General features: G+C 35.1%; 1 protein-coding gene across 1 annotated transcript in view; it reads left to right on the top strand.

Annotated features, from left to right (window-relative positions):
• IPO11 (importin 11) overlaps positions 1-15,289 on the top strand; it is a 221,902-nt gene that overhangs the window by 84,886 nt on the left and 121,727 nt on the right. Inside the window, exons 17-20 of the mRNA XM_060009435.1 lie at positions 5,567-5,600; positions 5,812-5,852; positions 7,141-7,257; positions 12,638-12,751. Coding sequence (XP_059865418.1) covers positions 5,567-5,600; positions 5,812-5,852; positions 7,141-7,257; positions 12,638-12,751 — 306 coding nt within the window. The remainder of the gene's footprint in view (positions 1-5,566; positions 5,601-5,811; positions 5,853-7,140; positions 7,258-12,637; positions 12,752-15,289) is intronic.

The following is a 15,289-nucleotide window of genomic DNA, read 5'->3' as shown; positions in this document are numbered from 1 at the left end:
GTATATAAGATATACTATTCTAATTTCAACCTGTGAGAAACGCTGGCTAATGAAATGTGGGAAGATACCTTATACATACAGACATACACAACAATGTACAGGCATTCAGACGTACATGCACAAACATACATGAGTGCATTTGTATGTATATACACATATATACACACACAAAGTATATAGATTCTGATGAATCTAAATCTTCTTTGGCTTTCAGAGTCTATGTTCTCTTGCTTGATTGCTGCTGTTATGGAGTTGGGATACATTTAACTAGTTGTCTACATGGCTTCCTAGTCTTATAGCCGTGTTATTACAAGGCTTGCTGTGGCAGAATAGAAATAGTGCAGCAACTGGAGAAAGCAACTTCCCCAGTTGGTATAGGACTCTATAAATTTTTTTTTTTTTTTTTTTTTTGAGCAGAAGAAGGTTTATTGCAGGGCCAGACAAGGAGAATGGGTGACTTGTGCTCAAAACCCCCTAACTCAGGACTCTATAAAATTTTACAATGTCAGAGGCTACTGGGTAGAGTAAATATCTCTGATAGTTGCATGATAGTGTTGTTTGATCTGGAGGAATATAATGCAAATTGAGTGAAATTTTTTTGGTTTATTTGAAATAGTGTTATAACTTTTCATCAGTATTTAGCAATTAAAACTTGATCTAGGCATAATGGGCAAGCATTTATAATATTGCAGTATTTGGAAACTTTTTTTGTAATAAATGTTGGGAATTTTGATTCGGTGTAAGATAATGCTACTTTGAAAACTTTAACTTCTAAGCTTCTTTTTTTTTTTTTAATTAATTAATTTATTTTTGGCTGCATTGGGTCTTTGTTGCTTCCTGCAGGCTTTTTCTAGTTGTGGTGAACGGGGGCTACTCTTCACTGTGATGCACAGACTTCTCATTGTGGTGGCTTCTCTTATTGCAGAGCATGGGTTCTAGGCGCTTGGTCTTCAGTAGTTGTGGCATGCGGGCTCAGTAGTTGTGGTGCGCGGGCTCTAGAGTGCAGTCTCAGTAGCTGTGGTGCGCAGGCTCAGTAGCTGTGGCATACAGGCTTAGTTGCTCAGCAGCATGTGGGATCTTCTCGGACCAGGGATTGAACCCCTGTCCCCTGCATTGGCAGGGGGATTCTTAACCACTGCGCCACCAGGGAAGTCCCGAGCAGAGGTTCTTAATTTCAGTATAATTGGATTTATTGATTTCCTTTTTTTGATTTTGTTCTTTTTGTTTCTTGTTTAATAAATCCGTTTTCTTCACACGTTCTTTATTCCATCTGGGATTTATTTTTCGACATGATATCAAGTAAGATTCCATTTTTATTAATTTTTTATAAGGACAACAGTGGTACAATGCTTTATTGAAAAACCCATTAAAAAATATCTTCTGCATGCTTTCTTCCATCCCTCTTAGAACATGTTACTTAGTAGATGCAGTGCTTATGGCAAGTTTCAGATTTGAGAATGTTGTTACCACAGTGTAAACAGAATGACTAAATTTTAGGTGAAAGGAACTTTCTTTTCCTGGGAACCCCAGAGGATTCTCTAACCAGAATATTTGATTTACATACTTGGTTTCTTTAGTGGTAAGGTTTCTGATCCAGTAATAACCTTTCAATTTCGGAAATTATAAGTAATTAAAAATTTTTTTTTGTTTTACTTAGGTTATTTATGCAACCTTCAATAAAACAAGCAGGAAGCTACTTAAAAATTAGCATCAGTGTACTCTTTCAGCCTTGTAAGAGGCAGTGTATAATGTAGACTGTGGTACAGCCAGAAGGTTTATAGTTTGGGGTTGGGGTGTGTGGGGGTTATTGTCTGTCAGGCAGAGGAAAGGCCATCTTCATGGGCAGGTTGACTACCAGCATAGAAATAGGGAGTTTTTCAGGTGGAAAGCCAGTTGATGGAGTTTAAGAAGGGACTTTGAGTGGCATGTACATGACTGTAGCAAACCCTGAATTCACTGTGGGAGGTGCAGCTGGGATCTGGGCAGAGGTATTTTTAACAAGGTACGTTGAAATTCTCCTGTCTTTCCACTCTTCTGCCTTATATGGGTCTCCCAGTTCTGTCACACTTTCTTACAGTTTCAAGTTTTCCCACTTGACCATCCTTTGTGTCTCAAAAAAACTATTACAGGTTTTAAACTCTGTGTTAGTCTGTGTTTTCACAAAATGTATTCTAAATTCACTTATATTCAGCAAATACGTTGGGTAAGATGTTGTGGAAAAAACCCGAGCGAACTTTAGGGCCAACCCAGTAATTTCCGAAGGAAATATCAAAAATATGTGTTTGAGGGCTTCCCTGGTGGTGCAGTGGTTGAGAGTCTGCCTGCCGATGCAGGGGACATGGGTTCGTGTCCCGGTCCGGGAAGATCCCACGTGCAGCGGAGCGGCTGGGCCCGTGAGCCATGGCCGCTGAGCCTGCGCGTCCGGAGCCTGTGCTCCGCAGCGGGAGAGGCCACAACAGTGAGAGGCTCGTGTACCGCAAAAAGAAGAAAAAAAATGTGTTTGAGACATCAAGGTATTAGGGCACTCTAAAACCAGGAAGAAAGGAAACTTTAATCTAGTAACTTTCTTATAGTCCATTTTGGTTTTGTAATGATGTGTGTGGTATCCATATTATATGAAAATGAGCTTTAGAATGTTTTTCTTAAAAGGAGATGAAAATATGGAAGGTGCTTTTTATCCTTTTAGGAAAGTTATTTACATGTGTATTTCAGAAGAAAATATGTAATTCAGTGATCTTGACTGCATAATAGAGTAAAAATAGTACCATAATAGTACCAAGTAATAAAAGAGCCGATGAGTAGGATAATATTATTCATATTAGTATCTCTTTCCATGCCTAGCATGGAATCAGAAAATTAGAAAATGTTTATTGAAAGAGTTTAGAGATAAGGATAAAACATTATAAAATTATTATTCTGTTTCTTTTCAGCAGAGAAATATAATCTATTTCATAATTATTCTCTCATGTTTGCCTTACTTACATTTTCCTGGTGGTCTCAAGTCCCTGAGACATTGCCATTTATTTCAGGTCCCAGCTCCATGCTCACTCCTCTAGTGTGTGGAATTCCCTTCACTGCTATGGGCAGGCTGTAGTAGTGGTCAAGCATTAGGCTGCTCCAAGCCTAGAACTCAAATCAACCACCCTGACAGTTATGCCAAGGCTCATTCTCATGCTGGACACCGAAGTTTCTGGTTACTCTTGCCTTTATGTAGCAGTCTTCTTTGGAAGTAGTGTTGACCTGTGATTTCTTCTTGTTCATTTCTCTGTTGCTGTCATGCTTCTCTGGGATTCTTCCAATGATTCTGATGGCTTGATGGCACTTGTTTGCCCCAGTATGGAATTAGTTTGTTATCTTCTTAGAACTTTTCTGATGTTTCAGCTGAAGGGGTAGGGTAGACTCAGGCTGAATTACAGTCTAGATATGGTTCTGGATACTTCGGGTTTCATTCTCCTTCAAAAAGCTAGGTTTATTCTATGAAAAGTTATGTTTGGAGTCTGGTTAAGGGAAGATTGTTTTTGTTTTGTTTCGTATTCTTGCATTTATTTATCAAGTATATATTGAATCATGTCTTGGAAATTGTGTTAGATGATCTTCTGCCAATCTTCTGTCACAGTCCCCAACTATTCATTCTGTAAATTCAGGTCCTGTTTTTTTTTCCCTGTTACTTGTGAATTGCTGCAAAGTTCATTGTCTCTATGCAGTAAGTACTTCCTATTTCTTCTATAGCTCAGGAATAGCTAATTTTGTTCTTATTTGTGTTTGTCATATTTTAAATGCTTCTCTCTTTTCTTAAACTGTGTGCTTTTTGTTTTCCCTTATGATCTGGCTTCCTAGTCTTGCAGTTAAGCTAGAGTGCATCATGATTAATTTCATCTTTTTCTCTGCATGCAGTACTGCACTGACTTCTTCCCTTTGTTAGGAGGGAAAACACAGATAGTTTTCATTCAGATGTCTCTTTCCTATACTTATTTATGTAAATGTCATCGTTATGGGTTAAATGCATCTCTGGTCCTTTTGTGGAGGAAGATCAAGAGAGATTGAAGGGTTAGTGTGCTGACAGTTTGATTTCCTTTTGGGGGGCACTTTCAAGTCCTGGTGTTTGTGAATTAAATTATTGCCACAGTGCCAGTTATATGCCTCACACTGTACTAAATGCTGACAATTTGAAGATGACTAGAAATAGTTCATGTCCTCAGGGGGATTATCCTGTTCTTAAGCTCTTCACAGTAGCCATTTTTATTGATGATTATTTAATATCTGGGTGTTTTTTTCCCCTGCTAGATTGTAAGCTTTTTGAGGACAAGGACTAGGTGTGTCTTACTCAGCATTTTTTCCCACAGCACCCAACACAATGCCTGGGAGTTATAGTTCCTTGTTGAATATTTTTAATTGCATGAGTATGTCATCTTTTCATTAGGTCATTTCATAGTAGAACACTTAGCATAGTGCTTTGCATGTATTGGATAATCAGCACATTTGTTAAATCATTAAAAAATCTAGAAATATTCATATTACCTTTAGAAACAGTGAATAAAAAGAAAAGGCAGGTGAGAAAACATCTGCACTCTAGGCTCTTAGAATCTGTGGATTTGGAACTAGAGTACTTAACATTTGATGAATATGCCTAATCAGCACCTCAAGACCTCAGAAGCTCCTATAAAATGATCAAAACTGTTTCTTTGTGGAAAATGGCTGCAAAGGAAAAACCAGGTGCTGTTACAGGTGTGGGAAGCATAGCAGCAATCTAAGAAAGTAATGGCTCTTAGCCAGGAAATAAAAGTTTTAGATACATTATTTTACAGAGCAGCGTATAGCATTTAATCATGGCTTGAGTTCATGTTACTTGGTGTGGAAACTGAGTGTGGTAGCCCATGCCCATTTAGCTGGTCAAGTCACAGGTAAAACTCTAAAAGAAATAGGAAGATTATGCTGTCATGATATGATTTTCCCAGGTAACATGCTGATACACAAAGAAAGTGTGATTTGGCAAGGTTAAGAGCTTGTACAAACCTTTCTGTATTTGTGAACTTTGGGATTTAGAAAATATCAGACTTCATCTTTTGGTTATTTCAGGGACTTCCTGTAATTGAGGTTACAAATGGGAATTTGTGTGCTTTTTCCTCCTCCCTCTTCCTTCTCTTCTCCTCCCTCACTCTTCACTTATACATCCACCAGCTTCTCCAAGCCCACCCTGCTTTCCTGCTTCTCTTCTCTGCTTCTCAACCTTCCCTTTCCCTCTGACACCATCTTCACACTCTTTTCTCTCAGTGCCACACTCTCCACAGTGTTACGGCAAATTAGTTTTCTTCCTGGAAGCACTCACTGGATTAAAGACTCCTTTAAGCAAATTATGGGAAACTGAGAAGGGTGGGAATTGACACTATTTTACTTTTTCTTTTTAGTCCTTGCTAAATAAGGAGAATGTCCTTTTATTTCTAGATGTTAATGTACTCTGTGACTTTAAGTAGAGAAAGTGATTTGCAGTAAATTTTTTTGTCATTCATTATTAATGATGTTTAGTAATTCTAGAATGATTCGTAATTCACAGTATACTTTCTTTTAGGTCCGTATTGAAACAGCTACCACTCTGAAGTTAAATATCCTTTAAAAACTTTTAAAACACTTCATTGCAAAGAATTTTAACAACAATTTAAAATTGTTACTTATTTTTAAAATTAATTTATGAGGTAGTTTAAAATGTAATTTTGGATTGGTTTGTTGTATTTGGTTTTTACATATACTTTATCCTGATAAATTTCATATATTCTGAATTTCATATATTCTCAGTATTCCTTAACTGCTCTTCACCTGTTGATGATTTTGAGTTTAGAACAGATCAGTTTCTACCGGTAAGAATATTTATTTCTAGGTTTTATAACAATTTCTGCTTATGTCTTTTAGAATGTTGTGTTATTTTATAGCTGAAATTATATATGTAGTATCAGTTATTTATTAAAGTTGCATTGAAAAGTATATTAGATTTTTTGGAAGTGATTGCTTTTATTGGTAACTTTAATTTGAAATAGTTTACTTTTATTCTGCTTGTTTTTTGTTTAGTTATCTTGTCATCTATTTTGGAGTGGACTGCTGAACTTTTTTTCTCACAATTATAAAACAGTAATTTCACTTCATGTTTGTCTGTTACTTTTCATCCTTAGGTTATCCCCCTCTGTTGTCTGTGTATGTATGTCTATCCTACACTAGATTGCAAATTACTTGAAAAGCAGAATACCAAGTCTTACTCATTTCTTTTTTTCCTTCACTCAACTCAGCACCTAGCGTGGTGTTTTCACATAATTGGTACTCAGTGAGCTCTTGTTAAATATGTCAGTAAGGTTGGCGCGTTAGTGTTTGTTTTTCTTGAGAGAACTAAACAAGAAGAAAACTTTATGATAAAATGTCTACTTATATTTCTTATGGGGTCATAGATGGGAAAACTTGTAGAGCAGAAATTTTTCTTTAATAAAAGAATCACTAGGTATTTTTGGATGAAAGAAATATGTTTTACCAATCTATATAAAAATGAACCAGATATGTGAAAGAACAAATGTTTATGTATCTGGCATCCTGTGATTTGTTAACTCCTACTATAATTTTCAAGATGTAGGAGTTAAAAGCCAGACATAGGATTTTTGTTTTCGATTTCCTAATCAGAAATATTCTGTTGTTCTTAGAATTACAAGTATTTATCTACAAAAGTTTATATCTCTGCGCAGCATATGTTAAGGGCCACATGAGACAGCTGGTATATGATTGCAATAATGGCATTCCTTTTGCTTTAATGAGTAGACTTTGCAGAACAATAGGCATATGTGGAAAACCAATGACAAAGCGCTGTTAAAAGTTGGGTTTAGCAGTATAAAATTTATACATAAAACGTTTAGATACAGTTTTCCTCTGAAAACATTACTCAGTGTCTAGATGAATTAAATTCTAAAATGGACACATTTAACATCAATAAAGAAAAAAATCAGTGCCCTAAATATTGGCACCTTGATCATTTTGAAGTTGTATAGGTAATGCTAAGGTTTTGTCTTGTATTGCTTTGATATTATGATTTAGTTTTATTTCTTATTTCATTATGTAAAAGTTTTTACATTTCTATTCCAAACTTTTATTTTTTCTTTTTACCTACAGTATTTGGAAACCATGTTCACACTACTTTTTCAGTTACTGCAGCAAGTTACAGAATGTGACACAAAGATGCATGTTTTACATGTCCTTTCTTGTGTGATTGAAAGAGTAAACATGCAGGTAATTTTGTTGTAAAGCATGAAAATAGATGTTAGAGGAGTAAGTAGAGTATATATAGAATTCATTAATATCTTTGCTTTATATATGTTGTTTAAGTGTTAAAACATCATTAAAATGATTCTCATAGGTTGTGATTTCAGTTATGTATCAAAATTGACATTTATGCTTGAGTTTTTATAAAATGACCTAAGAAAATTAAAATTAAAAAATAAAAGCTTGGATCAGCAATGTAGAGGTGTTTATTAGAAAGCAAAATTATATATCTCTTAGAAAATTCAGTTTATATTTAATAATACTTCTTAAAATTTAGTGTGTTTGAGTGCATAGTCACATGTGTCTGTCAGCAAATGCAAATATTCGCAGAAGTCTATTATTTGTACCTTAAAAATTGAGTGTGTTTTGCAGTCTAGTCCACATTATATCCATGATTGGTTTCATATAAAAATGATATGTAAAGTTCTTAACAGTAGATTATTATTTAACTGTATTCAGCTTCCCTTATCACTCCTAATCTTTGTGAAAAATTGATAATCCAGGAATCACAGTATAATTTTCTGTAATTTCTTATATCCAAGTTTACCAGTGCATATTTTTATTTGAAAAGCGCTGAGTAAATCTGTGAGGTATTAGGGAAAGATAGTACCTCGAGTCCACAGTCCTGAAGACTGCTCCTGAATTCATTAGTGAATTCTGACACCTTGAACCTGTTTATTAATTCTAAAGCAGTTGATGAAAATTGCTATCAGTTGTTGAGTAATGACAAGTTTCCAACTTCTGTGCCAGATGATTTGCATTTACTTCTTACTTAATCCTCACAAAAACCTTTGGGTGGGAATTAGAACGTATTATCTCAAAAAATTAGAGGCTTTAAGAAACTTACCAAAGTTCAGACATCTGAGTGGCATTGACAGTATTCAAACTCAGCATTATAGTATGTTAACAGCAGTTGCAGTTTTGAGTGACCGTTGATCATTTTAAGCAGATCTGAGTCCTGGTGTCTCAAAGTAGTAATATCTTACAGTTTTCTTAACACTTGGGATTCTTATTACATTAATTACGTTATTTCATTTTGATATTGGTTTATAAACAACACTGAGAGAGTTTGGTCATTGAGACTGTTTTAAACTTATTTCAAGTCCCTGTCTCTGCTCTTTATCTTGAGCAAGGTCTTTAACCTCGTGTCCCCATGTATAAAATGGTAAAGTTAAAGATAACTCACAAACACAAAAAATGATTTCATGAGTGCGAAATTATTACAGATGTTCTGTATGCTTTAGATCACCATACAATTGCAATAAGTTGTTTAAAAATTGATTATATAAGAAAGATTTGGCACATTTTTATAATTTTATTTAGATATCATCTGACTAATGGGAATTTCTTAAAGAATATTTTTTTTTCTTCTTTTAGAAATGTATTTTCTTACCCCCATCTCTCCAAACCTTTAAACCTTTTTCCCCCATTACTCTTGCTTAGTAAATTTAAAAATGCTTTTGTTTTTATCCATACTCATCTTTCGTAACACAAATAGCCTAAGCAGCTCAGGTGTCTATATCATTAGTAAATAGCAATAAGATATAGTTATCCAGTAGTACTTTTTGTTTTCAGAATGCAGGTAGGAAAGGGTTACGAAAAATGTTTTTAGTAGATTCTTTAACATTTTCCCATGTTAACCTTTGAATAACACCATCATTTATATATCCTTCAGCTATCATTTACATATGAATTTGATTTTTGTTTACTAGGTTGCAAACATTTTGAGCCATCTTACAACAGTGCTTTCTGACACATAATAGTTTTTGAAGTTTTAGGGAACTCACAATTTTTATACCATAGCTTGCAATTATTTGAAGATTATATTTCCTCTACTTTTAAAAAGCATAGTTGAAAACCTATAATTAAATTATTCTGGTGCAGGGATCCCATAAATGCACAGTCAGGAAAAATGTGTTAATCATCAGGTGTAATGTCAGGTAGATAGTCTTTGGACTTAAGCATTTCTAAAGGAAAAGAACAAAATTAAAAATTAAAGGGCCAGCGTGAAATAGTAAATGTTCGGTTGAAAATGTTACCTAAAATGAGGTTTCATTAGAGACTTACTTTTTAAATTCCCCTGTGAATGGAGCCTTTGCTAAAACATTTTTTAGGCTGTCACATATTTGATTTTCACATGTTTTTCTTTCTTTTTAATTGTCTCAAAGTATTTTTCTCCCCTTTTTTAAAATTAATTTTTATTGGAGTATGGTTGCTTTACAATGTTGTGTTAGTTTCTTGCTATACAGCAAAGTGAATCAGTCATACGTATACACATATCCCCTCTTTTTTAGATTTCCTTCCCATTTAGGTCACCCCAGAGCACTGAGTAGAGTTGCCTGTGCTATACAGTAGGTTCTCATTAGTTATTGATTTTATACACAGTAGTGTATATATCACGTTTTTCTTAATGTGTTATGAATGAAAGTGGGTATCTCCCTATCTAGAATGAACTAACTCATAAGAGTATAATTATAATGCTCATAGTAGGCACCCCCCCAGCCCCCCATTCTGTTTTCTTTGGAGAAGTGCCAAAAGATGAGAGCTGTTTCGTCTCAATTGTTCAATGCTTGTGGTTCAGTTTCTGTTATAGGGTTATTTAGCCCAATGTCTATAAAACATTCTTAATTCCACGTGTTTTTTAAATATTATATAAATAACTGATAATTGGTCTACCAAAAAACTCATGTTATAATCATTTTCAGAATGTATATGCGTAGTATTTTTTATTTCGCATCATTTCATTGAAAAATTTTAAATGTACAGATAAGTTGCAGTAAATCACTACCCATATATTCTTCACCTAATTTCATCATGACACTTCACCCAGTATATTAGACCTCTCCTTCTTAATTATAACCATGATTAGATTCAGAGGACTTAACATTGATGTAGTACTATTTTCTAATATCAAGTCCATATTCAGATTTCCTCAGTTGCCCTAATAATGTATTTTTTAACCACCTTCCTCCTGCCCTAAGGGAATGTGTTTGGCTTTCATGTCATCACTTTGTTTTCTAATCGCCAGCCCTTTTTTTTTTAACATCTTTATTGGAGTATAATTGCTTTACAATGGTGTGTTAGTTTCTACTGTATAACAAAGTGAATCAGCTATACGTATACGTATATCCCCATATCTCCTCCCTCTTGCGTCTCCCTCCCACCCTCCCTATGCCACCCCTCCAGGTGGTCGCAAAGCATGGAGCTGATCTCCCTGTGCTATGTGACTGCTTCTCACTAGCTATCTGTTTTACACTTGGTAGTGTATATATATATGTCCATGCCACTCTCTCATGCCACTTCGTCCCAGCTTACCCTTCCCCCTCCCTGTGTCCTAAAGTCCATTCTCTATGTCTATGTCTGCCCCTAGGTTCTTCAGAACCTTTTTTTTTTTTTTTTTTTTAGATTCCATATATATGTGTTAGCATACAGCATTTGTTCTTCTCTTTCTGACTTACTTCACTCTGTATGACAGACTCTAGGTCCATCCACCTCACTACAAATAACTCAATTTCATTTCTTTTTATGGCTGAGTAATATTCCATTGTATATATGTGCCACATCTTCTTTATCCATTCAGCTGTTGATGGACACTTAGGTTGCTTCCATGTCCTGGCTATTGTAAATAGTGCTGCAGTGAACATTGTGGTACATGACTCTTTTTGAATTAATGCTTTTCTCAGGGTATATGCCCAGTAGTGGGATTGCTGGGTCGTATGGTAGTTCTATTTCTAATTTTTTAAGGAACCTCCATACTGTTCTCCATAGTGGCTGTATCAATTTACATTCCCACCAACAGTGCAAGAGGGATCCCTTTTCTCCACACCCTCTCCAGCATTTATTGTTTGTAGATTTTTTGATGATTCGCTAACTCTTTTTTTGTCTTTTGCAACACTGAATCTATGAGTGATTTTTGAAATAGTGTCTTTGAAGCATTAATTTTAATTTAGAACATCATATATTCTAATGAATAACTAGGACTGGGATATAAATATTTCATGACTTTCAAATGTAATTGGGTGCTTTGGTTTTATTACTTACCCTATCTATAATTCATAGCATATACTTCCTTTCTTCCATGCCTTAGAAAGTATTCTCTCTAATTTGTTCAAAACAAAAGCTGGTTTATTTTCCTTATCAGTAGAACATGCTGTTATATGCTGCTTTTAGTTGAATATGAATGCATTAGGTACTCTGAAACCTGTGTCTTTATGTGTTAATTGGTTTGCCTTTATAAATTAATTGGAGGGATCTTTGAGATAGAGCACTTAGCAAAATTAAGTGCTCAGCAAAATTAAGTGCTCCATAAATATTTTAATAGTATGATTGAGAATTTATATGTAAATAGTCTCGTAATATTTATTCAGTTTTATCTCACTGAAATATTTAGGTAAATGTTTAACTTCTTATCTTTCTGTACCTCCTCCCCCAAACCCGGGGGGAAGAAATCCTACAGTTTTTTCTGGCTACCCTTTTAGTGTATGATGTTCTATAAGCAGAATAAAGAAACTCTTACTCTTTTTGGGAGCATTTTTTTAAATTTTAATCCGTGGGATTGATAGATAGTACTCAAGCTGTGAAACTCTAGTACTTCTTTTTATCACCAAGGGTACTCTCATCAGATCAGTTCCAAATACTGTGTGACTGTAAGCCTGAAGCTGGAGCACTGTGTCCATTTTCTGTGTGGATCCATTTCATTTTCCAAAAAGCTCAATGTCAAGCTGTGCTGTGCTTAAGGGCATATTTTTAAAACTGGTGAGCTTAATCCATAGTGGAGTTAACAGTTTTATCCTTTGAAGAGGAGTTTCTTCTCCTGTGTTTCTACCATACCTTGTGAACACCTTCACCTTGCATTTATTGTTTTTCATTGTAAGGATTTGTGTGTCTACCTTTATATCCTCTTCTTTTTGGTGCCTAGTCTTCAGGGCCTGATACTTTGAAGATGCCATTAGGTAATTGTTGAATGAATGAGTAAGTGCTAACTCTTTTTAAGACAGTATAATATCCAATTAGATAATCTGTTTTATTAAAAAGAACCAGGATGTAACAGCATTTTCTATTAAATTCTAAAGAAATAACTGGCTTCAGTATGTTGTTTTCTATTCCTAAATTTTATTTCATGCAATAAATTTGGTACTTGTTTAAAATTGTTAATATTTACCATGGAGCTTTGTGTCTCTATGTAATGTCTAATTTATCTTTAAAAGGATATGTGCTTAATACATTACATCTAGTAAATATTAAATATTTGCTGCCTGGGACCTATTAAGTCTGTCAGTGTTTCTTGAAGTAAGTCGCCTTCTTTACTAATATAATTCTTTTGCTTCCTCTACTCCTGTTGTGATAGATACGACCATACGTAGGGTGTTTGGTACAGTATTTGCCTCTTCTTTGGAAGCAGAGTGAAGAACACAATATGTTGAGATGTGCTATTTTGACAACACTTATTCATCTTGTTCAGGTAAGTTACTTCTCCACAGTTTCTTAGTTTAGTATTTTTTCTTCTTTAAAATTTTTTTACTGTTTTCATGTGGTTTTTGTCAGTGATAGTAAAAGGTCTTACATTTGTCTCATGTGTGATCTAAACAGTTTAAAAATACCTTTTATATGTTTACTATGGGCATTTTTTGACATAAAAATATTCTCTACTTTTAAAAGATGATTTCTTTCACTGGATGTAGTTTTCCCCAATGATGGTAGACTTGTGATTTGTGCAGTCAGTCACTTGTTCTTTGCATGCAGCTTCCCTGGTATTCAGAACTCTTATGCATAAAGTTACTCTCCATTTTCACTCTCTTTCCTTGATTTAATATAAAAATTTTCCCTTTCACATATTGGGAAGGCAGAAAAACAGGTGAATTGCTTTTGAGGGAAGGAATGAATTTGATTTTCAGTATCTTGCCTTTGAGGTATGGGGATGTGCAGCAGGAAGAGAGGACCCTAAAATTTCAGAGAGAGAGAAAGAGAGAGAGAGAGAGAGAGAGAGAGATGGGACTGTAGTCCTCATTTGAACTGTTATAGTGAATTATAGTCTGATGGTGAGAGTATGGTGAGGAAAGCACTTAATGCCAAGACTTAGAATATCTGGCTACAGGGATGCACAAGTGATTTTTACTGCCTTGCCCCAAAGTTTGATAGATTTTTTCCAATGGGGAGTTCTCTTTTGAAATTAAGAATTAATACTATGAAATGTTCTAATAAGTTAAAAAAAACCCTGTCTAATACTAGTTTTAAAAAAACCTTTCTCTGTTACCTTGGTACTTTTTTGAAACATAAATTCATTCTTTCACTAAATATTTATGGATGAGTTTTGCAGTTATAAATTCCTGAGGCAGCTTTAGATACTTGATTAGTGATACAAAATTTTTTTTAAAGTACTTTCTTTTTAATAAATGTCTGGCCTAGCATCTCTTCTTGTCTATCCTTTAATTCTTGTGATTATCCTGAAAAATTATATCCCTTTTATAGATGGGGATAGAAAGGCTACGAGAAGGTTAACAAGTAGCCTGAGATTGCTCATGTAAGTGTCAGAACAAAGAGTGATCGCCATATCTTTTGCTTTATATCCCTGCCAAATTTGTTTTTAGACTCAATTTTTGTGAGGGAGGTGTGTCTCTTCAGGCAATGTTACCTCAGGAAATCTTAGGAAGCCATAGTAACTTGCATGGAATGTTTGGAGTATATAGGACCTTTTTCTTTAATCCTGACATTTAAGTACCCTGTGTATTTGTATAGGCCAGGGATACAAACCTCCGTCTAAGTAATCATCTGCCCTTCCTAGAGAAAGCATATAACATTTAATATTAAAATTGAGACTAGCTTAAAATAAGTTTTTCAGGGGATTCCCTGGTGGCGCAGTGGTTAAGAATCCGCCTGCCAGTGCAGGCGACACGGGTTTGAGCCCTGGTCCGGGAAGATTCCACATGCCATGGGGCAACTAAGACCGTGCGCCACAACTACTGAGCCTGCGCTCTAGAGCCCGTGAACCACAGCTACTGAAGCCCACACACGTAGACCCCGTGCTCAGCAACAAAGAGAAGCCACCACAATGAGAAGCCCGTGCAGTGCAACAAAGAGTAGCCCCTGCTCACCGCAACTAGAGAAAGCCCGCGCACAGCAAATAAGAGCCAACGCAGCCAGAAATAAATAAATAAATCTATTAAAAAAAAAAAAAGTGTTTAAAAAAATAAGTTTTTCAGTCCTTTGAGAAGATTATACTAGGGTTATAGGTAAGTTTCCTTTCATGGAAAACAATTCATCTTTTGACTTTATTTTTATTTATTTATTTATTGAAATATAGTTCGTGTACAAGCCACCCTTTGAATTTTAAAATTTAATAGGCAGATATTACTGTAGGTATTTGTATATTTTTGTTTTCATTTTTTAAATTCTGGGAACCCAGACTGATAGTCTCTGACTGAGGAGTGTAATAATGGATGAAAATAAACTTACTCGTCTGCAGTAGTTGGCCTCAGTGGAAGTAGGCATTCATTCATTGAATAAAGATTTTTTGAACAGCTGCAATATGCAATACATGGTACTAGGCACTGGGATGCAGAAATGAATAGGGCAAGCTCTTTGTGAATGTGGCTGTCTAGGGGAAGACTGAATAGCTAAGTGCTCTGTTAGCAATAAGAACATGATGCTGTGGGGCACTTGGTAGGTTACCCATCTTAGACTGGAGGGTGAGGTGGGACATCAGGGAAGGCTTCCTTCATAGGTGATACCCAAATAGTGTTGAACAAGAGGTGTTAATGAGATACGGTGGTTCAGGGATGAGAGTGGTAAAGATATTTTAAACAAATTGACCAGCATATGTAAAGCCCCCTGGACATGTGAGAATGGGATACTTTTTTTTTTTGAGTTTATTTATATATATATATATATATATATATATATATATATATATATATATATATAAATTTTTTTTTTTTTTTTTTTCCCGGTACGCGGGCTTCTCACTGTTGTGGCATCTCCAGTTGTGGAGCACAGGCTCTGG

The sequence above is a fragment of the Delphinus delphis genome, chromosome 3 (assembly GCF_949987515.2).
Source record: "Delphinus delphis chromosome 3, mDelDel1.2, whole genome shotgun sequence".
NCBI classification, from domain to species: Eukaryota; Metazoa; Chordata; class Mammalia; order Artiodactyla; family Delphinidae; genus Delphinus; species Delphinus delphis.
Note: the sequence above shows the minus strand (reverse complement) of the source record. Positions and strands in the feature narration are given on the sequence as shown.